Source organism: Cryptomeria japonica, chromosome 3, assembly GCF_030272615.1.
Source record: "Cryptomeria japonica chromosome 3, Sugi_1.0, whole genome shotgun sequence".
Taxonomy (NCBI): Eukaryota; Viridiplantae; Streptophyta; class Pinopsida; order Cupressales; family Cupressaceae; genus Cryptomeria; species Cryptomeria japonica.
The window spans coordinates 305,376,837-305,404,034 of NC_081407.1; the positions used below are offsets into that span (position 1 = coordinate 305,376,837).

The following is a 27,198-nucleotide window of genomic DNA, read 5'->3' on the forward strand; positions in this document are numbered from 1 at the left end:
TGATGACTCTTGACTCTTTGTCAAAATGATGGGCACATGCAATAACGAACTCAGGTTCTAGGGCAGCCACCGGGAAGAAGATGCATGATGGATATGGCTGTCCAACAACCGCTGCAAGTTATTATCCTGTGGATCTTCTACCCTTTTGACGAATTCTAGCATATCAACGTGCCCTATTTCCGTGTCTCTGATGCGATCCAAAGGAGAAGAAACCTGGGAAGGTGTAACCTTGTTCTGATATTTGTCATATTTGTATTTCATCTTCTTTGGAGTTGGAGATGCCGGCAAATCTGACATTGATTGTGAACCTGGGATACTGTGATGAAGACTTAAAAGAGTTAAGGCAACATCATAGTCAGCTGCAAATATCATTCTTCCTTCTCCAAATGGGTAAAACTTTGATTCTTGAACTTTACGATTTTGTGAGAGGAAGAGGGGAAATATGTAGAAATGGGAAAATCTTGACTTTGACCAATTTCGGATCTTGGGAGAATTTTCACAAGTATACAAGTTGGAAAGGACATATACATGCAATTGGGGTTTTAAAACCCGAATACAAGTACACTTGTAAATTCGCAAATGAAAAAATGGACGAAAAATGAGATTTTGACTTGTAGAAAATGACGGAAATGGAAAGTACGGATATGGGGAACATGGATGGATACAAATGGGAAAATCCGGGAAAGTCATTTTCACGAAAATGGGAAGAACTCTTCAACATGTAATCTGGTTTTCAAAACCTGAATTTGCAAGGGAGAGGTATTTCACACTTTTCAACTTGGAATTTCAACCAAAAATGGTTAAATTCCTTAACTGTAGGGGAAGAACAAGAATTTCCAGCGAACTTGTAATCGAGATTAAAAATCTCGAATACAAGTAAAGAGGGAATTTTGGGAAGAACAATGCAATTCGAAAATTGCATACCAAGGGGAAGATTTCTCTCACAAAAACCGATTTTTGGGGGAAGAACAACACATGCCAAAAATGCAACTAAGAAAGAAAACTAAGAGAGCAAGAAAATAACAAAAAGAAGGAAAGAAAGGAAAGAGAACATACTTTTCTTGAAAATGCAAATGCTTCTCCAAAAATGCAACCAATTTTTGGAAAGAAGGAAAACCAATTAATAGAAGCAATCCGCAATGCCAAACCCTTAATATGTTTTTGCAAAAATGCTCCAAATTGATAAATGTAACAGCAATCCCAAATTTGGAGGACCAAAATGCTAATGAGAGAGCACACCTAAGAGGATTGGAACAAAACGCCTAAGGAGGAGTAGAAGAAATAGTGACAAGTGTTTGCAAAACGTAGCCAAAGGAATCGCGTAGAGAAAAACGTGGCCACCATTTGCATCTTCAATGGCATCATTAAATAGCTTAAAACTCCTTACAAACTCCACGCCTAGGTGAGAGAGGGCAAAACGTTTTAGGAGATTGCAGCTTGTTGGAGATTTAATCAACCAAAATGTGGCATTAAAGAAAAACGTGATTGCTGATCTAGGGCGAAAAACCAGTTAATGCAACCTCCATATGGCGTGAAAGGTGTCCAAGAATGCACGAGAATAGGATGCAAGCCAAAACACCTTCCTCCAACAATTTCTCCACAAAAATTGCCTTGAAATGGTCAAAAACCATTTTTCCCTCCATTTCGGGTTTTTTGGAATAAAAGACAAGTTCAATTTTGCACAAGGGAATGAAAATCAAGCTTTTGGGAGAGAAAAACAAGTTTCAATTTCACTTTTTCCACTTACAAGGCAAAATCGGGATTTTTAAGACAAATAGCAAGTTTAAAATTCACTTTTTCACTCACCAAGCCAAAATCGGGATTTTTTAGACAAATGACAAGTTTAAAATTGTCAAAAATGCACTTGCATGGCAAAATCGGGTTTTTTAGAGAGGAATACAAGTTTTAATTATTTGTAAAAGGGAAATAAAATCCCTACAACAAGTTAGAAATACTTGCACATATGTAATGGGGATTTAAAATCCCTATTACATGTAAAAACCATTAAAGTAGGGGTTTATAGACCAAACTGCAAGTTTACTTGTATTTGAGCCAAAAAATCCCTATTTTAACTAAACAAGACTAAAAACAATAAAAAAGATAAAAACAACAAAGGGGAAATTTAAAACAAATTACAAGTAACATCTTTTAAATAAAAGTGCACATGTAATAAGTCAAAAATTCCCCTACAAAGACCAAAACAATGAATATCATTAAAACTTGCAGTTTGAAGAAAATTCTCCACCTGCAGTCGGGATTTTAAAACCCGAAATTGAAGGAAAGACATAGCAAACGAACCCAGAATTTGACAAAATTCGCAACGCAGTTCGAGGATGGACTGAGGATTAAGCCAGTCCAAGGATTAGTTGAAATTTTGCCTCGAAAAGTGTGCCATAGAATAAAAATTTTCATTTTTTCACAAAAACTTCATGTAGTGGTCCTTCATTTTTGAAAACAAAAATGAGGACAACAAGAATAAATACCTAAAGGTACCTTATCCTCTCTTGAACAAAGTTTCCCGACTGCTGAAGATCTTGCCGAAGGATAAGTCGGAGTAACTCCAATGTTCTGATATGTAGGGTCTCTACGTGTGGATAAGCTTCTCTTGGTATGATGTGATTTTGCTGTCATCACAAGGGGACTTACACTCGATGACCTGAGCATCTGATTTGCTTTGGATATTACTGGAACGTGGAATTTCACCGGCCCTTGATTTTGAAAAAAGGAAAAAAGGATAAGGGTTGGAATGTGATCTATTTCTAACGCTAAGAATGTAAGAGCAATGAATGACCTTTGATGAAATTCTAACTAAGTCTTGCTTTGACATCCTAGGATCATCTCCACAAGATTAGTGCGATCTTCTAAGGAAAGCTTTATGATGTTTAGATCACCGCTACAAGCTTGGACACCGTCAGGTTGATGCATATCAATGAAGAAGCGATAATTGAAGTTAAGCTTAAGCTGAATGATTCCAGTTGACTACGCAAGGCAAGTCTGCAATCAACAAACCGCTAGTAGTATGGATATACAAATTTCACCGTTGATCATACAAATTTCTTCCATTCACCTAATAACATGAAATCAAATTTGAGAAGTATAGAGACCATGCAAATTGTAGAATCGACATATAGAATTCACCATTCCTTCAATGAAGTTTACATGTCTTTTGCAACATCTTGGCAACAATCTTTGCCTTCTCTTTCTACTCTACTCTAAAATGCTATCTCTATCTCTTTTTGCTAATTCCTAACTATTAACTAATCTTTGACTATTAACTATTAACCTTTACAAATGAGAAGCCAAGGCTTTATATAAAGAGCCCTTTACAAATTAACGGCTCTGATTGATGTAGAATCAATGGCTAGGATTACAGGATAGAAACCCTAATTAGGGTTTGTTACAACAAACTTCCTTAGCCAATTAGAAAATTACATTCCAAGAGTAAAGACCAATAGGAAGCGGGGGTAGGTACACCGAAGTTTGTGTCGTCCCTGATAAATTAGGTACATTGAATCTGGACATGCTGAGGTGGACCAATCCGACTGGAGGAAAAATGACTGGGATGCCACCTTGTCTAACGTTTGTGTCTTGGTTGATCCTCCTCTGTCTTTGACGTGATGAATGATGTACCTCCTTTACTCCCATGTGCTTGATGAGGCCTCCTCACTGTCAAGTTTTCTTTCTCTAGTAGCAAACCTCGCCTTGAAGTGCTGGCAACTCCTTTCTTTGTCATCATGCGGTTCCTTAGTGTGGTGAGGTGAAGGTTTTGGCAACTTCTTGAACGCTTGTAGTCTTCCAACGCTTTAGAACACCTTGAGTCCACCTTTATGCTTTTGGAATGTCCTTGATGAGGATGGATTGGAATAGGTCATCCTCATCCTGGCTTGGTCTCCTCCCATCTGCAAAATAAACCAAAGGATGATTAAGCACATATGACATATTCATTTCAACATAGCATTTTCCACCTTAAATCATTGATGAGAAGACATCAAAATGGAATTTCGCTCAATATCCTCTCTAGGGACAAGCCAGGATGAGGACGAATGGGCTGGAATAGGTCGTCCTCATCCTGGCATTTTAGCTCAAATTTCATCATCTCCTTGCCTTGAACTTCTCTTGACCTTTGAATTGCTTTCTCCTGAAGACATCATTGATTTGACCTCCAAAAAGACCAAAAAAGAGGATTTCGCTTTGGACCTTGGCCAAGGACAGGACCTATAGAGAATTTCGCTCTGGACCCTTTGGAAGGGTCAGGAGCAAAATTTGCATTCTAGGACAAAATCTCCACATTTTGTGATCACAACCTGCTCAAATGCATGCCTAAAGATGCCTCTAATCTCAATCAACACTAGGTTTGATGCAAAATTGGAAAAAAAATAGAGGTTTTAAGGATTTCACTCTGGACCCTTTGGAAGAGTCAGGAGCGAAATTCTTGATTAAGCTCAAATTCCATCATTTCTCCACTCCATATTGTCTTCCAAGGAAAGCATACACTAGTCTTCTCTCCACCAAGGCCTGGGAATCCACAACTTGACCTTCATCATGAGCAAATTAGGTGAAATTGAGAATTTCACTCTGGACCCTTTGGAAGGGTCAGGAGCAAAATTCTTGACTTGCTTGTTTTCCTTCACCTAAGTCCACTCTTTTCACTTTTCATACCTGGACTTTCACTTTTGGATCCCTCTCTCAACATGACAAAACTTGCTTGACCCTCAAAATGGCTAGAAAGCATAATTTCGCTAAAAATCGTGGCCAAGGATAGGACCTATTCAGGATTTTGCCCTGGACCCTTTGGAAGGGTCAAGAGCGAAATCCTTGTCCTAGCTCGAAATCTTGGCCATTGGTGGCCACAATCCATTCCAAGGCATGCCTAGGGGTCCTTCCAAGCTCAATCTACCTTGATCCACACTTAGCTTGACACAAAAATGAAAGGAAAAGGTGGATTTTAGGAATTTCGCTCTGGACCCTTTGGAAGGGTCAGGAGCAAAATTTGCATTTTAGGACAAATTCTATCATGTCTCTCACTTCAACTCACCTCAAAGGTTAAGGAAACATTGCTTCATTCTTCCCTAAGCCATAAAAACCAAAAGTTTGACTTGATTTGCAAGGGAAATAGGTGATCTTAGGAATTTCACTCTGGACCCTTTGGAAGGGTCAGGAGCGAAATCCTAGTTTTTGCTCAATTCCTTCAAATTTATTGATCACTAGCAACTCAAAGTCATTCCGAAGGACATATCCAATCCTATCTCACCCTAACCCACACTTGACTTGGTACAAAACTGGGAGAAAAGAGTGGTTTTATGGAATTTCGCTCTGGACCCTTTGGAAGGGTCAAGAGCGAAATTCTTACTCTAGGCTTGACTCTTCATCTCTTCAACTCCAATCTTCTCTGGAAGGCAAAAATACATCACTCTCCACCCAAGGAACAAGGTTTGTAGCCTAAGCAAGGGAGAAAATGAGGTTTATAATGAATTTCACTTTGGACCCTTTGGAAGGGTTAGGAGCGAATTTCATCCTTTAGGCAAAATCTTCATCTTCCAATGCTTTCAACCACCTCTCAAGGAAAGAACACATCAATCCCCCTTCCAACATGTCTTAGAAACCAACACTTGGCCAAAACTAGGAAGGAAATGAGAGTTATGGGGATTTTCGTTCTGGACCCTTTGGAAGGGTTAGGAGCGAAATCCTCATTCTTGATTGATTTTCCACTTCATTTATCCACTTCTCTCTCAAACTTGATCAATTTCAAGGTCCTTTCATCATAATCAAGGCAATCCACCATCAAACTAGCTCCAGACAAGGCTAACCTAGGGCCTAAGGCAAAAAAGAAGGTCAAATGGAGGATTTCGCTCTAGACCCTTTGGAAGGGTCAGGAGCGAATTCTCCTTCCAGGTTGATTTCCATCATTTCATCGCCTCAAACCTCCTCTCCAAGGAAAATATGCATCCAAGTCTTCCAAACCATGCCTTAGAAGTTCCAAACTTGGTCAAGTTAAAGAGAAAAATAGAGGAAATATGAATTTCGCTATGGACCCTTTGGAAGGGTCAGGAGCGAAATCCATGTCTTAGGTCAAAATCTTCATTCCTCAATGCTTTCAATCACTTCCTAAGGCAAGAACATATCAATCTACCCCCACCATGTCCAAGGAACAAGGATGATAGCCCAAACAAGGGAGAAAATAGTGTCTAGGGAGAATTTCGCTCTAGACCCTTTGGAAGGGTCAGGAGCGAAATTCACATTTAGGCTCAAATCTTGACTTCATTTTCATATTTCTTCACTCCAAATAAGTGTTTTGCCCTCAATAATGCCTGGGAATGAGTTAGTTCTAAGTTTGGATTAAAGTAAAATGTCCTATAGAGGAATTCGCTCTAGACCCTTTGGAAGGGTCAGGAGCGAAATTGAAATTTTGGTCTCTCCGTCAGGATTCATATATGGAATATAACATTTAAGTATAAGTTATATTCCATATATACTATCAGGATGTTTGAGAGTGGTTTCGAACCTCCAAGAGTTATAATGCAAAATCTAGTTTTTGGAGGATTCTTCAATTTTCCAAACTTAGTCAGATTTCAAGATCAGGATGACATTCCAGACTTAGCCAAATTTCAAGACATTTAAAGATCAGGATGACATTCCAGACTTAGCCAAATTTCAAGACATTTAAAGATCAGGATGACATTCCAGACTTCATCACTCAGACCTGACCTAACTCAGACCTTCAAAGATGATATTCACTCACCAAGCTTCATTGACCTCCTGAAACTCAAACAAGACATTATTAACAACAAGAGCAAAACTAGGCCTAAGGGAGACTTTCAAAGAAACCCTAACCTGGAGCACCTGCTAACTCCCCCTAGCTCAAGCAGAGCCTACCATCCTAGTGATCCCCCTAGCGACACTCAAAATGCAAAGGCTAACAGACAAAACCCTAAAAAACCTAGAAAGCAAACCCCAAAAAGCAAAAAAAAAGTAGGGGTCCCCATTTGCAATGGAGCGATGTGTGAATACGTCACAACAAGACCCTATCGACAACGAGGAATGTGTGCAAGGTGTTTGCTGGTACAACTGGTAAATTAAATACAGGAAATAATAATGTACATGACAATGCATACTAGACACGATAGGAAATATATCTTTATTCGCACATTCAATTATTACAGAGATGCGACCAAAGATGGTCGGCCAAGGATTACACTAGATCCGACAATACCCTCCCCCTTCCTTGATAGTATATGACATATTTAAAGGACCCTACGGTTGTCGAGAGGTACACAACCGTCAACCAACCAACACATAACCACCCGAGACTGACAACCCACTCACTACAATTAATTAATACCTTGTCGAATAACAAATATTATCAAACATAACAATAGGCAATTTATGCCGACAACATCATCCCCCCCAAAAGAAAAAGTCGTCTTCCAGACGACAAGCAAACATCAAGTAATATTCAGGAAGACTTAACGACAAACAGCGACTTCGACTGGACAAACCCAACTTGTAGTGTACCTGCCAAATCAAATGGGGGTTTGGGGCAATGCCCCTTGGGGGGTTTGGGGGCAACGCCCCCAGCGGGATCAAGGGGCAGAGCCCCTTGTGGGGTCGAGGGGTAGTGCGCCTCGCAGGGTCCCAGGGCGCTTGCCACCAACACCAAATTACAACCTTCAAACCCACACGAAACCCCATGGCGTGCATCAATTTTCTGCTTTTTTAAGACGTCAAGAACGAGGCCAATGAAGTCAAAATTATGATCAAGGTGCATTCTCCTGTACGGGTATTGTGTTTTCTGACTTGTTCTCCTTTCATATGGGCTTATCCTCCTTGCGTATAGACTTGTTCTTTCGTACAGGCTTGTGCTTCTCTCTTGGTTGTACGATGCATAGGTGTGTGGCTTGAGACTCCCTTCATCCAACTCAAAGCTGATGCCTTCGATTTTTTGATATACTGCTTCCTTGATTGTACAGTATTCCTCGTGTGGTCCGTACGGATTTCTCTTGGTTGCCATACGGCCTCCGCCTTTGGTTGCCGTACTTGTAGCGTGGTCGAAAGACCTCTCCCTGATTGCATCCCTGTATACCGTACGATGCCTCATGTACGATGTCCGTACAACTTCCATGTATGTCGTACGATGTCTCGTGTGCCATATCCGTTGTACAGTTTCACCATACCATGTTCTCTATGTAGTTTATGTCGTACGGGTCGAATGAATGGACTACACCGTACGGAATGGGTGGATGAGCTACGTCGTACGAAATGGGTGGATCAGTTGCGCCATACGAGTTGATTGAACGAGGTACGTCATACGTGTGAGCTACGTCGTATGGAGTAGTGCTCTGTTGTACGTCGTACAGACTCCTCGCCTTGCTCTACACCTATGTGTCGACCGTACTTGTTGACCGTACACTGTACGGTATTTCTGCTTCTTCACCTACACCGTACAAATTCGGCTTCTCCTGTGGCTGGATTGGAATGTTCCTTCCCTCTCTTGATTTTGTCGTGCTATCAAGTCTGCTTCCCCGGCTCTCCCTTGACCGTACGGATCTCCAGCACTCGGCTTCTCTAGTTTGTACAGTGTAGCTGGGGCTCTTAGTTTCATGTGGTAACCTCATCACGTCAACGCAACCTGGACACTCAGGAGCCAACTTGCTCTTGTCTGCTCTGAACTGTACGGATGAACTACTTTGGGCTGATGTGAACCGTTTAGCGTATAGTATTAACTTCTTCGGGGCATCTCCACCAGGCTCTACAGCATCCAATTTCAGATCCTCGCCCTGTGAATCTTCTTCGTACACCTTAGATACTTCCCCATTCCCACTTGGCGGCCTCTGTTCATACGATACAGGCTCACTTGGTAACTGTTCGTACAGTCCAGACACACCAACGTCGGATGTGCACAGATGAATATCGTACGAGGGACTTTGTACTTCCTCAATTTGGCCAATTTGTAGCATGTTACAGTCGGGGTGGAAAACTTCATAATCTTCCATATGCCAGTGAAATAATCCATTAAGAGAACTCATCTCATCCTCAAAGCAATCTTCTAGTTTGAGCACCCCTTCATCATTGGGTTTCATGCCTTTCCTTCCTCCATCCATACCTCTCTCCACCCTCAGACTCAGAGTCTGAGGGTGCCAATTTTTCACTCACCTCTTGGTTCCTCAAGTCAATGACGTGCTTCCCCCTGTCACTCTCGATCGAGAGTGTGTTTCGCTTCCAGTTATGATTCGCCTTGGCAATAACCAACCATCCCCTCCCGAGGAGTGCATTGTACACCTTCTTCTATAACCGGATAACTACAAAGTCCAAGAAAAATTGTTGTGTCCCAATCATTACTTTTTGTGCCATCAATGTTCCCAACGGCTGGATGTCGTGCTGGTCGGCACCTACCAAGTGGAAGGTTGGCGGCCAAAGCTTTGTCTTCCCCATACATTTCCATGTGTCTTCTGGCAATACATTTACTCCCAGGCCTCCATCAACAATGGTGTTTGTCAACTTCTTCCCCATTATTTCCATCTTGACAACCGTCGGCTTCCTCCCGATGCTCATCGTCAACAACATTGGATCACTAGACTCATTCCCTTTAGCTGATGGTTTTCCCGTCCATTTCTCCTCGTGTGGCTTACATTGTTTCTGGATGACTGTGTCGTCACTAACTGTGTTGGCAATTGCCACTCTCAGTTGTGGCATAATTTGAAGAAGGTCTGCCACCTTGATGGGTACGGTTGTTTGTAGCACCTACCGGACTATGTTCTTCTCTGACTCCTGCAATGACATACTTGCAATTCCATTGGAAGTTACTTGTTCCTTCGCCAACACTTGTTCTACTTCGGCTTGTTCCTTTTCTATACCAGAGTTTGAATACATTGCCTTCTTTGTTTGTGCTCTTGTGATTGCCAAAACTGTGTCCTCTTGTTCCTCCACGTCCAGCATATTAATACCCTTCTGATTCGGGCAGTTGGTGTGTTCATGGTCACCTGGTCCACACCATTTGCACAATAATTGTATGTTGTCTTTCCTGTTATGGCAGTCTCTCGCAAAGTGTTCCCATTCACTACATTGTCGGCATTGTATGATAGGACGTCCTCTGGAGTCATACTATATTTGGTTTCGCCCTCATTGATTTCCATAACCACTTGGCGATACATTTTGTGATTTCGATGGGCTGGACTCTCCCTATGTGAGAGTACTTGTGTACTTCTCATCTTCAAATTGTACGGGCACTCCTTGTTGAGACATGGACCAGCTAGGACTCGAACCTAGGACCTTCCATACGTTACTGGAGTGCTCTACCACTGAGCTACTGGCCCCTCTTGGACTAGTCCATCATCGGTCCGGGTGTGGCTTAACACCAACACCCCCCCTTAAGCCACACCTCTCGTGTGCTTGGGGCTCCTAGCCTGGACCTGGCTCTGATATCATGTTGAGACATGGACCAGCTAGGACTCGAACCTAAGACCTTCCATACGCTGCTGGAGTGCTCTACCACTGAGCTACTGGCCCCTCTTGGACTAGTCCATCGTCGGTCCGAGTGTGGCTTAACACCAACACTCCTTGATTGAATGCCCCAGCACTTGGCAAATTTCACAAAACATATTTCTAGGACAATTACCTTTCGTGTGCCCCTCCCTTTTGCACTCAATACACCATAGTTCATTACCTTCATTGTTGGTTCCTCTCTCAGCCTCCAATTCTTTCATCATTCTCAACATATCTTGTCGAAGGGCTCTGTAATGTCCCCTACCTGATCTATTTAAATATACTAAAATTGATGGATTTTCTTCAACAAGTTATTAACAAGTGCTTGTCTATTTTCCTCATTAGCTGATTAATTTCATTATTCATAGTTCTTAATATAGATATCAAACCCTGCTACTACTTTAGTTTTAAGGGAGAAGGGTTTACATATGTTACCAAAGCGCTTAGAGACCAACTACAATAGGTTCCTGTTGTGATGTATTCACACATCGCCCAATTGCAAATGGGGACCCCTACTTTTTGCTTTCTAGGGTTTGTTTTCTAGGTCTTTTAGGGATTTGTCTATTAGCCTTTGCATGATGAGTGTTGTTAGGGGGATCACTGGATAGCAGGCTCTACTTGAGCTAGGTTGAGTCAATAGATGCTCCAGGTTAGGGTTTCTTTGAAAGTCTTCCTTGGGGCTTGGTTTTGCTCTTATTGCTAATTGTGTCTTGCTTGGTGAGTAAGTATCATTCTTGAAGGTCCGAGCTAGGTCAAGTTGGTGAATGATGAAGTCTAGAATGTCATCTTGATCTTCAAATGCCCTGAAATTTGGCTAAGTCTAGAATGCCCTGATCCTGAAATTTGGCTAAGTCTGGAATGTCCTAAACCTGAAATTTGACTAAGTCTAGAAAACCAAAGAATCCTCCAAAAACTAGATTTTGCAATATAACTCCTGGAGGTCCGAAACCACTCTCAAACATCCTATAAGTATATATGGAATATTATATCTTTCTTCACATTTCCTTATATCTTTCTTCTTTCTTATACTTAAATGTTATATTCCATAAAATGATCCTAACGGAGAGACCAAAATGTCAAATTTCGCTCCTGACCCTTCCAAAGGGTCCAAAGCGAATTTCGCTCCTAACCCTTCCAAAGGGTCCAGAGCGAAATTCATATTTCCTCTATTCTTCTCCTTAGCTTGACCAAGTTTGTAGACTTTTGAGGCATAATTGAGAAGGTTTGATGCAACTTTGCCTTGGAGAGGAGATTTTAGACCTTGGGATGATGGATTCTAGCTTGGGAGAGGAATTTCGCTCCTGACCCTTCCAAAGGGTCCAAAGCGAAAATCCTTATAACCCTCATTTTCCTTCCTTGTTTTGGATGGGCGTTGGTTTATTAGGCATTGTGTGTGAGTCTTGATGTGTTCTTGCCTTGAGAAGTGTTTTGAAAAGTGAGGATCTTGTCCAAAAATAGGAATTTCGCTCCTAACCCTTCCAAAGGGTTCAGAGCGAAATTCTTCATAAGCCTCATTTGCTCCCTTGTTTTGGATACCAACCTTGTTCCATGGGCGAATTTGGGAAGGAAATAACATGTCTCTGCCTTTTGAGGTGATGGAACATAGAAATGTGAAGGATTTTGGCCAAGATTAGGAATTTCGCTCCTGACCCTTCCAAAGGGTCCAGAGCGAAAATCCTTATGCACCTCAATTTATCACTTGTCAAGACCAATTTCATAGTTCCTTAGGCATGTTTGGGGCATTTTTGACATGTTCTGACCTTAGGAGGTGAGTAAAGGTGGATGAGATGAAGATTTTAGCCAAGAATAGGAATTTCGCTCCTGACCCTTCCAAAGGGTCCAGAGCGAAATTCACTATAATCCTCATTTGCTACCTTGAATGGGCTTAAAACCTGGTTCCTCAAGTGGAAAACAATCTATATTTGCCTCTAGGAGAAGATTGAAGTTTGAAAAATGAGCAATTAAAGCCTAAATCAAGATTTTCACTCCTGACCCTTCCAAAGGGTCCAGAGCGAAAATCAACCTAAGACTCATTTCTTGCCTTATTTGACCAAATTTTGATTTGCAAGGCATTTTGAAGGGAAGAGTAGACATGTTTGGACGTTGGAAATGTTTGAAAGCTTTGAAAAAATGAAGGATTCTAGCCAAGAAGGTGAATTTCGCTCCTGACCCTTCCAAAGGGTCAAGAGCGAAATTCCTTACAAGCATATATTTTTAACCTTGCTTGAGCTTAAAACTTTGTTCCTAAGGCGAAAAGAGATGAAATTTCACCTTGCAAAGAAGATTGGGATTGAAAAAATGATGATTTTGGGCTAGAAAAGGAAAATCGCTCCTGACCCTTCCAAAGGGTCCAGGGCGAAATTGTGTAAACCCTATCTTTTCCCTTAGTTTCATGCCAAATCTAGTGTGGATCATGATTAAAGAAGTCCTTAGGCATGTCCTTGAATGGTCAATAATTATCAAGTTTGAAGGAATTGAGCCAAAATGAAAATTTCGCTCCTAACCCTTCCAAAGGGTACAGAGCGAAAATCTTAAAACCACCTATTTTCCTTGCAAGTCTAGTCAAACGTTAGGTTTTCATGGCTTGGATGGGTGCGAGGAGACATGTTCCTACCCTTTTGAAGTTAGTTGGTTTTAAAAAATGATGGAAATTGGCCCAAACCAAGGATTTCACTCCTGACCCTTCCAAAGGGTCCAGAGCGAAAATCCTAGGATCACCTACTTTCTTTGCAAGACAAGTTAACATTTTGATTTTTACGGCCTAGATAGGAGTGAGGCAATGTGTCCTTAGTCTTGGAGGTGAGTTCAAGTTGAAATGATGGAGGAATGAGCCTAAAACAAGATTTTCGCTGCTGACCCTTCCAAAGGGTCCAGAGCGAAAATCCTAAAACCCATCATTTTCTCCAAAATTTGTGCCAAGCCAAGCCTAGACCAAGGTAAAAGATGCCCTTGTGATTGCCCTTGAGTTGATGGTTGTCTCCAAAAGTGATGATTTTAGGCCAAAGGAGGAAATTCGCTCCTGACGCTTCCAAAGGGTCCAAGGCAAAAATTCTTCAATCACCTTTTCTCCTTGCAAAATTAAGTCAAACTGGAGTTGGATGAGAGAAGAGAAGTGTTTCCTTGCCTTGTGAAGTGATTTGAAGTGATGGAGAAGTGAGCTACAAGCAAAAAATTCGCTCCTGACCCTTCCAAAGGATCTAGAGCGAAAATCCTAAAAACCATCTTATCCTCCAAATTTTGTGCCAAGTCAGGCCTAGACTAGGGTGAGAAAAGCTATTTGGAATGCCTTGGAAAGATGTTTGACCTTCAAAAGTGTGAATTTTGAGTTAAAAGGTGAATTTCACTCCTGACCCTTCTAAAGGGTCCAGAGCGAAATTCTTCATCTGCCTATTTCCTCCTTGTGTCAAGTCAAGACTAGGAGTCCTAAGGCGTAGTTGAGGTTGAAATGATGTTACTTTGCCCTGCAAGATGAATTGAAGTGAAGGAGATGAGGAATTGAGACCTAAGCTTGGATTTCGCTCCTGACCCTTCCAAAGGGTCCAAAGCGAAATTCCCAGTATCACCTAAATTGCTCACAATGACGATCAAGAAATGGATTCCCAGGCCTTGATGGAGAAAAGACTAGTGTATGCTTGCCTTGGAAGGTATTTTGGAATAGAGACATGATGGAATTTGTCCAAAAGTGCAAAATTCGCTCCTGACCCTTCCAGAGGGTCCAAGGCGAAATTCTTATAGGGCCTGTCCCTGGAAAGACTCTTGACCAAACTTAATTTTGATGTCTTCTTGTTGATGATTTAAGGTATAAAATGCTATGTTGAAATGAATTTATTATGTGTCCTTAATCATCTTTTTGTTTGTCTTGCAGTTAAAAGGGGACCAAGGCAAGACAAGGACGACCTTCTCCAACCCAGCATCATCAAGGACGGCCTTCTCCGGTCCAGCATCATCAAGGACGACCTCTTCCAGTCCAGCATTCGAAGGAAAGGTACACCATCCATCCTGCACATCGAAGACAAAGGAAGTTTAAAGCAAGGGTTTGTTGAAGAAGCAGATAGTTTCAGAAGAGTTAATTAAAGCTAGCTTCGCAACATCATCAAATTGAGCATCAACCAAGTGTCAGACAAGGTGGCATCCCAATCATCACTCCTCTAGTTGGGTTGGTCCACCTCAGCGTGTCCAAATTCAATGTACCTGACTCATCAAAGATGACACAAACTTCAATGTACCTACCTCGGCTATCCATTGGTCGAATATTCCAAAGAAGACACGTGTCCAAATAATGCAATTATTTCATTGGCCAAAATTGAGTTTGTTGTAACAAACCCTAATTAGGGTTTTCATTGTAAAATCTCGGCCATTGATCTCAAGTTGATCTGAGCCATCGAATTGTATTGAGGGCACTATATAAGCCCTAGCTCCTCATTTGTAAAGGCTAATAGTGAGTCAATAGTTGATAGTAGGTGAATAGTTAGCTAATAGTGAATAGTCAATTGATAGAATAGTAATTAGAGTAGAATAGAAAGAGAAGGCAAAGATTGTTGCCAAGATGTTGTTGTAAAAGACTTGTAAAACTTCATTGAAGAAATGGTGAAATCTATGGGTCGATTCAACAATTTGCATGGTCTCTATACTTCTCAGATTTGATTTCATGTTATTAGATGAGTGGAAGAAATGTGTTTGATTGATGGTGAAATTTGTATATCCATACTACTAGCAGTTTGTTGATTGCAGACTTGCCTTGTGTAGTCAACTGGAATCATTCAGCTTAAGCTTAACTTCAATTGTCGCTTCTTCATTGATATGCATCAGCCTGATGGTGTCTATGCCTGTAGAGATGATCTGAACATCATAAAACTTTCCTCCGAAGATCGCACTAACCTTGTGGAGATGGTCCTGGGATGTCAAGACAAGACTTAGTTAGAATTTCATCGAAGGTCATTCATTGCTCCTACATTCTTAGTATTAGAATTAGATCCTTCCCTCGCCCTCATCCTTTTTTCCTTTTTTCAAAAAATCTAGGCTAGTGCAATCCTGTGTTCCAGCAATGTTCAAAGCAAATCAGACGTTTAGTAATCAAGTGTAAGTCCCCTTGTGATTCCAGCAAAATCACATCATACCACAAAGGGCTTATCCACGAGTAGAGAACCTACATACAAGAACCTTGGAGTTGCCTCGACTGATCCTTCAGCGAGATCTTCAGCAGTCAGGAAACTTTGCTCAAGAGAGGATAAGATACCTCTAGGTATTTTATTCTGTGTTTGGTCGTGTACAAAATACACATCAACAGTTCCCTCAAAGTTTACAAATCCAAGCCCTTCCCTATCTTGGGTCTATACCCTCAAGGCTTATTGGTCACTTATCCCCACCCTATCTTGGGCCTTAACCTATTGCTTGGATTTAGACTGCCCCTCTTTGGAACATCTCAATCCCATCTTCTTAAATACGGAAAGTAATAACATGATTTAGACTATAAGTATATATATTTCTTATGTAATATGAATACGTATATGAAATTAAGTATGACTATCATACATATTGCAGTCCATATTAGTATTACTATTAATTCGGCATAAGAACATTATTGGGCTTCATATATTAAGGATACTTATTAAACACATCCCCATGCATACCACCAAGAACAAGGATGTTACTGCCTGTAACTTAATAACAGTTCTGATCTGATCTGATCCATGGTGCTCTTACTAGATGCTTTTGATTCCTTTCCTTTATATCTCTCAATGTGAGGGAGAGGTCACACCTCTTCATCATGTATGCCCTTTGGCAAGAGACACACCCTTTCACCATTCCCTTTGATAGAGTGCAACTCTTCATTATTTCTGCCCTTTGAAAGGGACACAACCTCTCATAATCAGATCTGCACTTATTATTTAAATTAGATCTGCACTTCTCATTTCCAAATTATCCCCCCTCTCATATGAGGTTCTCTTCTCCCTTTTATATCTCATTGTTGAGGGAGTCACAACTTTTCCTTTCATGTCTTTTGACTTTTCATTAACTTATTAATTTTTAATTAATCATATTTAATTATATTATTTTATATTTTAATTTAATTTTAAATATTTTAATTTTATTATTATCATTTATTATTAAATTTTATTTCAAAGTGAGGACATTATAGGCTCGTACGGTTTTGGATTCTTCGTCACTGCTACCTTTGGTGCTCTCATCATCATCAGTCTTCCTCTTCTCTCGGGAGGAGGTTTTATTTTCACTCTCGATGTCCATCGCTTGATTGTACGCATCGGCGTATGAGGACGGAGGCACTACTTTCATCTTCTTGCACAGTGAGGGTATCAATCCCCCCTTGAACCACCTCTTCAACCCGTCGGCTGGCTGGTTTTCCATCTTGTTCAACAGTTCTTTGAGCCTACGGTTGTAAGCGAGTACACTCTCATTTTTCCCTTGCTTAGTATTATAGATTTCGGCCACGATCTCATTATCAGCCCTCAAGAGTTTGAATTCCTCCTGGAACGCCCTCTTCAGATCACTCCATCTCGTCTTGTGCTGGGTGTCGAGGTTTGTGTACCAATCAATGGCGATCCCCCAAAGGGTGGCGGGAAATGCTTTTAGCCAGTAGTCCCTGCCATCTTGGCCATTTGCCTCCCAAATGGTTATGCATGTTTTGCAATGTCGTACCGGGTCCTCCGACCCATCTCCCGTGAACTTCGGTAGTTTCTGCTTCTCCTGGGTGTTCAACATTATTTTTCACTCGGAAGGTACGCTTGTATTCGCCTTGTGTGCCGGACCTGGGTGGACTGTTTCGACCGCTACATTCCGATGCTTTCCCTACACTCTCGACCACGCAAGCATCCTCTACACATCCACCTTCAGCGTCCCCAACACTTCAAGTACTTCCAGGTGTGTCGGACCTGAGTGAACTGTTCCGACTGCTACGTTCCGGTGCTTTCCTTGCACTCTCGGACACGTGTGTATCCTCTACACGTCCACCTCCAGCATCCCAACACTCTGAGTACTTCCAGGCTTCGACTCGTCTTTGTGCTCCCTCCATCCTAGGGTCGGCAGATCACCTAATCACTTGGTCTTGACCACCTTGTGGCCTCTTCTCACCTTTGATGGGATCTACGAACATGAATCACTCAAGGCTGACCCGATTTCTTTTAAGGCAACGGTGCCAAATGTTTGCTAGTACAACTAGTAAATTAAATACAGGAAATAATAATGTACATGACAATGCATACCAGACACGGCAGAAAATATATCTTTATTCGCACATTCAATTATTACAGAGAAGAGACCAAAGATGGTTGGCCAAGGATTACACTAGATCTGACAATACGCTCCCCCTTCCTTGACAATACATGACATATTTAAAGGACCCGACAGTTGCCAAGAGGTACACAACCATCAACCAACCGACACATAACCACCTGAGACTGACAACCCACTCAATACAATTAATTAATACCTTGTCAGATAACAAATATTATCAAACATAACAATAGGCAATTTATGCCGACAACACAAGACAGAACACATTCTACCGCGGAGATTGGTTTGGCTATGCAGTTTTAGGGAAGATGTTAAGGATGGTGTACTAGACCGGTAATATTTATCATGTTGACGACACACAATCTATCCAATCTGCACTGTGATTTCCAATTCAGTGAATAACTTTCTTAGCACCAATGTTTAATGATTAGTCACTTTAGGAGATGTTTGTTAGAAAGGTTGGGGAGAGTCTTTAGTGCCTTCATCTTGGTCTACACAATGTTTTGTGTCTCTCTCTGAGGATAAGAAGACAAACATGTTAGCAATTTTGATAGTGTTGTTGATATCTAAGCCGACTAGGTATGTTCTTTCAATTGCGTTTCACCCTGACCTATTTCATTTGCTTTGAAGGATATGATATGACACATTTGAAGTTTAGATTGAGTGTTGCTTGATCCACAACCTATTTTGTGTTGATGCTTAATACATTTAAGACCGACCTATGTTGTGTCACACGTTTCATTTATTAGGTCCGATTGAGCCGACATAATTGAAGTTTTGGGGTATTGCGAAGGATATATATAGAAGGATAATTCATTTTTTACGATGTGAGAGTTGATGTGAAGTTTTGTGATGTGCAAAATAAATCAATGATATATCAGATGATTATGAAGTGTACAAAATCAATATGATAGAATAATTGGGCTACAAAGAGGACTACACTATCAGAATTTGTCAGATGCTTCTTCTACATCAGTTCACATTATGTTTTCCATTGTAATCTCATTCTATCTTACCCTGGAGAAGTGATCTTTAGTTTGTAAGTCCATCGTATCTTGGCCTAGGGTATTGTGCCTTAGCCTGCAAGTCCACTTAGGGAGCAGTGAGCTTCCTTGGCAGTGAGCCTAAAACAAACTTTGTAAAAACTTGTTTTCATATATTGTGAGTTGGTCCTCACCGTGGTTTTTCCCTCCTTGGGTTTTCCATGTAAAATCTTGGTGTTCCTGTGTGGTGCATGTTGTGTTTCGTTCTTTACTTCTCCAGATCTGATTTAATGGTTTAAAGTTAATAAATGGTTAAGATTTAGTTTAAGCTAATTCACCCCCCTCTTAGCATTCGGGTGTGTTCAACAATTTGTACAACAATAACATCTATGTTGACACACGTAAGTGTTAGATTTCAATTTCTCATCACCCCTCCTTGTAATTAGATTTCTTACGTGACAAGATATGCAAGTTGGAGTGCACATAAACCAAATCCTCATTCTTTTGCACCCAATTGGCTGCACTTAACTAGTGTATAAAGGAGTAGGTATATGATTATACCAATTTCACTCAGCTATAGAACTCACAACTTATTGAAATTGCATATAGATTCAATACGACATTTACACTTATAAAACATAACTTATAATATATAGTAGCAAGTGAAAAGTGAGGAAGTCAAAAGATTAAAAAATGCACAATTGAGAGAGGATTTTATTGCAAGACTCTATGGGTAAATAGAGCATTGCCCATGTATAAACCACCATTCATGAGCATATTTCTTGTACTTGTCTCAAAAAGTGCAAACATCATGATTCCTTGAATATATAAAGTGGTCAACTCACCCAAAACAACACTTTATTTCTACATTTGGGAATATTATTTTGAATGTAGTCTTGTATCCAATACCAACCTCTTCATCTCTAAACAGTGCCACCCTCCTTGATAAGGAAAGATCTCTATGATATAATATTTTGAAGATAAAGTAAATGCTAGGAAATGCAAGGGTGTGGTCATTTTGTTCCAACAACCATGAATGACTTTTTGCACTCTTTTGAAAAAAGTTTCAATAGAGTCATTCTCCTTAGGTTTTATTATGGTCCTTATTTTTTCGACCATGGAGTAAATGCCATCATAAAGTTAATCTGAACATGCTCAATCCTCATCGGCATACCTTTCATACTCATGATGGGCTCAGTGAAACTTAAAATATATTCTACACAAGCCCACCACTCATCATCTAGGATCAATTCTTTGATTGCTCTGTATACCTAATAAGCTCCATACACTCCAAAGAGTTTTGATGACCATAGCACTCAATCACTCTCACACCTTCACAAGTTGTCCCAAGACGATTGTGTGATGTGAATCGAATCTTGGCAACCTAACATGGAGTAAAAAATAAAAAGTAGACTCCAAAAAAATTTTAAAATATAATGGAAAAAAAAATTTCAACAACTCCAAATGAAGATAGTCCTAAAGATGGCTTGTGACATATGATGACTTGTCACAAACATTTGAATCTCTTTAGTCTCCATGTAGATTTCTTTGACCTTGTCATTATATATGTCAATCTTTTGCATTATCAAGTTGAGGGAGTGGACAACACATTGTGTCCAAAAAATATTCCTATATGTTATTGAACCAACTACCCTACAATTTTTAGTGTTTCCATTATGACTCGAACAATGTTTTTGGGACCCACCACCTCAATAGATTGTATGAGGATATTGGCAATGAAGGTTGCATCCTTCACTCACCTATCACAATCAAATACCTTCAAAATCTTCCCCCATTCAAAAGACACTATAATCACGTTAATTAGTGATCTATTTTTGCGATCCTTCAATCCAAAAAAACAATGGATACTCTTGTTTTGGGTTATGTATCCTTGATTTCTCTCAATGATGCCTCTATAGAATCTTTTTCCTTGGCCAATAAAGTGTTGCACACCTTTTCATCATGTCTAATCAGTGTTCCATGGCCGTTGGGGACAGGGAGACGGGGGGGCGCAGGGATGGGGGAACAAAGGGAAAAAGTTTCGGGGATGGGTTTTGAGGACGGGGGGACTTGGACCTGAGGGGGGAACGTGTTTCCGTGGAACATTGTATCTAATGTAATCAATAGGTGCATTGGCAACTGTTGTCACCATATTCCACCAATATGGTGATTTGACAAGGTGGAAAGAAGGCATGTTGCTATAAATGCAAAAGGCATTGGTCTCATCTACCATCTCCATCACCTCTTTCCTGAAATCCTTTTCCAATGGGCTTCTTTTACAAGAAAGAAAGGGGGTATTTTCTTCTTGAGAAAATAGTGGTGGAATGGAAGAATGTGAGCTAGCCAATACTAATAAGTTAGTTGGAAATTAGCACAATCATTTCTTAGAAAGAGGATGTACTCTTTCCTCTACTCTATTACTTACAATGTTGTCATCCTCTGTTTCCTTGATATAACCCATAATTTGTTCCTTTGGCAACCCTTTTATTGGCTTTAGACAAACAATTACTTGTAAGTCAATTATGGCACATAGTTGAGCTTTCACTTGAGTATACAAACTCTTATACTCAATCCCAAATCGGCTACAATGCCAATGATAACCTCCACCACCAAGAAGTCGAACAATCATGCACTTATATCATCAAATAGGTGGCACTGCATCAAATTTGAACAAGTTCCCTACCTCTAGGGCAACTAAACTAGAAACACTATCCATTCTCTATGAATAATAAAACCAAAAACAGCATTATAACCCTTACAATACATATTAAAGGTTTAGAAACTGTTCAAATTTACTTTCAAAAGAAATTCAAAAAGAAATCGGGAAACTTCAGAAAAAAACAAAAGATAAACTCATCTTTGATAAATAAATCTTGTAGGTCTCTTTCTCTCATATACATGCAAATTTTTTTCTCCCGTAGCCTTCACCTTGAGAGAAATATACAACCATCAAGAATAAAAATGGCATCTTGGAGGCAAAAAATTGTTTTGGTCACTTCTATTTGTGAAATGAAGCAGAAATGTTTGACTTTAGGCAAAAGAAATGAATAGTAATCACTTTCGGGTGACATTAGGATACTAAATTTTTTTTAATTTAAAAAAATTTTAAACATGAATTTCTAGCCAATTTGGGGGTCAATGGCCCATGGGTCTGCCCAAGAGTTTTGCAGGTTTACCCAAGACCCACCCTATGCAACCTAGGTACCCTGTGGATCCTTACCCAAGATTCTCGAGGCTGACCCTAGGCAGACCCCATATTGTCCCAACCTAGAACTAAAACCCAACACTTTTTCCCAAGTACAATGGCCTTTCTAGAAGGACCCAATAACATATATATGTATATATATGTAATATATGTATATATGTATACATATATATACATATATGTATACACACACATAGACACACACAATGGCATGTATATAAATATCGATATGTAAGTCAAAGACAACAAATTCTAACATCACTAGTCAAAGGCAACTAAGGTACATACAATATTTTCATATCGTTCATCATATACAATTAAACAACCTTAATTGCTTTGGGACCATTGTTTAAAGATCAATGACTAACGGTCATGGGTGATTTGAGTAATTCAACCAATTCATACTGCAAATTTGATCAAAATCTACATGTAGTTAAATTAAAACAATCACAACTAATGAGATATTAGAACAACACATTCAACATAGACTCAAACAAGCACCATAACATAACCAAATAAAATAAGAAAGTCAAATAATAATATTTCATTGAACCAAGCATTTGGTGTGTTATGGTTCTCATAACCTCTTCTGAAACACCTCCCTCTTATTTGGCGTAACTCTCCCTCTAAGTCTCGCCACTGCGGGGTGGCTATCTTGCATCCACCTCAATAAACTAATAGGTAGTTAGCGTGAATCAAAATAATATCAGTAATTAAATGAAAATATCATAATGCTAGTTGATGAACAGTTGCATTTAACCAATCTAAATGAAATGAAAATTCACTTACATTTATTTCAATATAATAATCTTGTTCAAAAAAAAAAATGATTAAAATATGTCCACAATAAAATTTATTCATTGCAAAGAGCTTTTCTAACTATCAATTGAAGGTTGTGACATGAGTGCAAAGATGGTTAGCATCCCTCACTAGCCAACATCATTATCTATCCTTCAACAAGTCCCTCTTCCCTTTGATAGTTGATTATAGTGGAAAGAATATGTTTCTTTCTAATTTTCATTCATTTTAGAAAACTACGAAGGAAGTTAAACCCTCAATGCAGGTGGATATTGATGCCATAGAGATGTCTATTAAGAAAAAATAGAAAGAAATTTAGCTCCTAATATCAATCCCTATGTAGAAGACATAAATTACATTAGCATTTATTGGTAATATGGATAATCATAAAGCAATTAAAATAGCAAGGTTTATTCATTGTCAAATGGCTCATGAGAAGAAGCTTTACAATATTTCAAAATTTCAATTATTGAAGCATTTTCAATACCCAAGAATATACTGTGCGATTATAATTCTATGTTTAGAGTTATTGTCATTCTTCTGATTTGATTAGTTCAGTGTGTTTAATTTAAGTGCATCCCCTTTGCTGGTTTGCAAGTAGAATTAGTAATTCCTCTCTTCTTATTTTTTTCTTCTAATTTACCGGAGATCCCCAATTTAGATCAGAACTGCATTTTCATGTAGAAAACCGAGTCTAAAGTATAACTTGTGGTCTTTCACATATTTTTCCAACATCTGATCAAAACTAATGTTTCCTAGGATTTAAATGATATTAAGTGTGCCCAACATCTGTCAATTCTGATTTGATCAGTTAATTATGTTGTTGTAAATGTTGCATTTTATCATTCTACTTCCACTTTTCAATATAAGATTGCTGTTATTGCCATTCTTCTGATTTGATTAGTTCAGTGTGTTTAATTTAAGTGCATCCCCTTTGCTGGTTTGCAAGTAGAATTAGTAATTCCTCTCTTCTTATTTTTTTCTTCTAATTTACCGGAGATCCCCAATTTAGATCAGAAGTCCATTTTCATGTAGAAAACCGAGTCTAAAGTATAACTTGTCGTCTTTCATATATTTTTCCAACATCTGATCAAAAGCACCGATTTAGAAAGTTTAAAAATTAGATCAACTGCATAAAAAAACACTTTATGCTGACTTTATGTAACTATAGAAACTAACTTCAAGATTAGACAACGCCCCATTGCCATGATGATGAACAAACATGTTACCCACAAGTCTTTCAGTAGATAATGCTTGAAGCTTTGACAAAAATCTTTATTTCTAATAGGCAATATAAAAAAAGAGTCTGTTTATCAAATATGATAAAACCAAGGCAGAGAATAACTTCAAAAAAATATTTTTCACAACATTTTATTAGGAAATCTATCATAAGAAATAGTTTGTAACCAAAGAAACAATTTGATCTAAATCCATTAACATGAATCTAAATACCTTTTAAACTATACTATTCAGATATTTTTGGGAAAGAAATCCAAATGAAAAATTACAAGAACATGTTGGAATCCTTCCCACAGATTCACAACTCATAATACCTGTCTAAAGTGCCAAGTTCCTTTCAAGATTGCTGTCAACAAAGCCAGTACCACAAAGTTTGTGCCTCCTAAATTAATTTAGCACAACATTTAAAAGTTAGGATACAAAAAACCAATAATCAAAAGAAAACTAATTTTATGATTTCCTTCTTAGATTATGTTCTTTAAGTTTAAATTATCTCCAAAATTGAGCATTTAGTTTAAACGAAGCTTTTGAGAAATATTTGTTCTAGATGTGTGTAGGTTTCATAGTAGTGCAAGTATTCATTAATTTATATTATCTTGATGAAAGAGGTTATATTGCATAACATAACAGTTACAAATTACAAAATCCCTGATATGGCTTGGGGACTGCCCACAAACAGAAGATTAAGCATAGCAGTCATAGAGTGGCACTATAAAAAACTATCACAAAAGAAAATGCTACAAGTTAAAATACTTATTCTTCAGGTCCTCCAGTCACCAAGATACAAAAACAAAAGACAATACAAATGCAATACTATGTTCTCAACATTTTGAGGCAAGACTTGAAAACAGTTTTAACCATGCATAAAGTGGTAGATATTTAACGATTTGGTTCTTGGATGTTATGATGTACAGGCAGTGTGTAATCTAATTTTGTCCTCTAATGTCTCCTTTAGCACAACAGATTTGACTCCATTGACTTGGAATTCCAAGAAGAATTGATTAGTGAACTTTAGAAAACCAGCGGTTAGTAGATTGTGAAGTCCTTTAATTACTGTAGGCTGGATGGAATGTTTGGAATTTGAGTCCCCCTTACCGATTGTTTTGATGAATTATTTCAGCAAGGCATCTTTTTTTTTTGGTTAAATAGGAGTCGGTTTCATATTTCTATTGCATCTGTTTTTCTGTGGAGTTGCAGATTAATTTTGCTTGAGCAAATTTGTGCATTTAATTTGGTGTTTGAGGTAATCTTGCAGTATATGGCATTTTGATTTTTGCCACTGAATATGAAGTGAAGTAGGCACTGTTGACAGTGGCATCTGTTCCTTTCTCTTACATTTTGGATGTTGGCCACTGGTATAAGCAAGATGGAATTATGGGCATCAACTGTTTGAGAACAGTTTTCAGGAGTGGAACTTGCAAGCCTTGGAGGACACATATTTCATGTGATTTTTATAAGGTGAATTTTGATGATTTCTAGAACATTTGCTGCTTGGACATTAACCAAGTAAGGGGACTATTCAGATTTACTTAAGGTATGGACCTGGGAAGAGCAGTTCAGTAGTATTTAGTATTTACAGCCTTCCTAGTTGTTGGGCACACTTAATATCATTTAAATCCTAGGAAACATTAGTTTTGATCAGATGTTGGAAAAATATATGAAAGACCACAAGTTATACTTTAGACTCGGTTTTCTACATGAAAATGCACTTCTGATCTAAATTGGGGATTAGAAGAAAAAAATAAGAAGAGAGGAATTACTAATTCTACTTGCAAACCAGCAAAGGGGATGCACTTAAATTAAACACACTGAACTAATCAAATCAGAAGAATGGCAATAACAGCAATCTTATATTGAAAAGTGGAAGTAGAATGATAAAATGCAACATTTACAACATCATAATTAACTGATCAAATCAGAATTGACATAAACAACACACACAACAAGAAAGAAAATCTAAGCCAAACACCAATCCTCTCGAGTAGAACCTTTCCCAATCAGACTAATGCATGGAACATGAACTCACTCTTTAAACAGCTGTTTTGATATTAATATAAATAATAAGTCTGTCTGGAACACAAAATAATTGCAGAGATACAAATCTGAATTTTAGAGAATGCTTAATGCTTGCCTATGAATCTATGTTATACAAGTATGAGGAGGTAACATCTTGTTATAATAAATCATTAGACAGACTCACAACCTAGATTATTCCTGAACAATTTATTCAACGGCTTCTAAAACAATCTTGTCCTATTCTATTTCAGTCCAAGTGTCTTAGCTGTTCAGCAAATCCTCCGACATTTTGTTTGTTGAGAAACAACCATCAGCTCTTTGGAATGTGCACCCACTTTGTAGTGCTGTTATAGATCTTGGTGTCTTATTCACTCATCAGCAACAAATTGGTTTAGATAATTCAACAATCTTGTTTGTGGTAGTTATTGTCTTGGTGTCTTATTCACTCATCAGCAACAAATTGATCTGAATAGTTCAACAATCTTGTTTGTGGCAGCTATTGTCTTGCACAAGGCAATCACTTGCGCAGCAGAGGCATTTGCTTACACATCCAAAGTGATACCTTTGTGCAGTGGACAAGTTGTCTTGGGCAGCGAAGGTAATTGTCATCTAGTTGTATGAAGTACCTCCATTCCTCCTTTGAGAATCTCACAAATGCAACTGTAAAGAACAACTTACTCTTACCAAATCCAATTCATTATTCCATTTCACCTCTTTCTTCAGCATGATAGGTAGATGGAAGGAATTTTGAAGATAAAGCAATCACTTGTATTCTATATATTTTAGTTTCACAGAATAACAAGGCTCGTGGATACTCATCCACAATGTGTTCGTGTTTATGTTTTGTTTCTTATACTTTTGCACATAGGGTTTGTCGAGCAAACACATGGTACCAGGACACTAGGAAACCTGTTGCTGTGATGGAAAGAGGGGAAGATGAAGAGTTTGCAACCAGATATTGTACCTACTTGTGAAATTGCTATTCCTAGTTGAAAGAAATATCGAGTAATTTCCTAAAAAAGATTTAGAGGCTGCATATTAAAAAATGAGTTTATGAGAAACACTTGTGATAAAGAACACCTTTGACACATGAAATTGGGTTTCTTTCATTTTTTTTCTTTTGAGATATACAGTGATGTTTTGGTTGTTTTATAGACATTGAAAGATCAAATGTTTTTTGTTGAGACAGAATAAGGAAGCAATTATGAAATGGTACTGTGAAGCTTT

At 38.9% G+C, this 27,198-nt stretch overlaps 1 protein-coding gene and 1 non-coding gene across 2 annotated transcripts in view; both read right to left on the bottom strand.

The window, feature by feature from the left end:
* LOC131034290 (uncharacterized) overlaps positions 1-27,198 on the bottom strand; it is an 81,856-nt gene that overhangs the window by 16,701 nt on the left and 37,957 nt on the right. The window contains exon 3 of the mRNA XM_057965740.2: positions 24,270-24,337. Within this exon, the coding sequence (XP_057821723.2) occupies positions 24,270-24,337 (68 nt within the window). The remainder of the gene's footprint in view (positions 1-24,269; positions 24,338-27,198) is intronic.
* On the bottom strand, positions 10,239-10,310 carry TRNAV-AAC (transfer RNA valine (anticodon AAC)). Its single transcript has one exon. It is a non-coding gene; the product is annotated as a tRNA-Val (tRNA).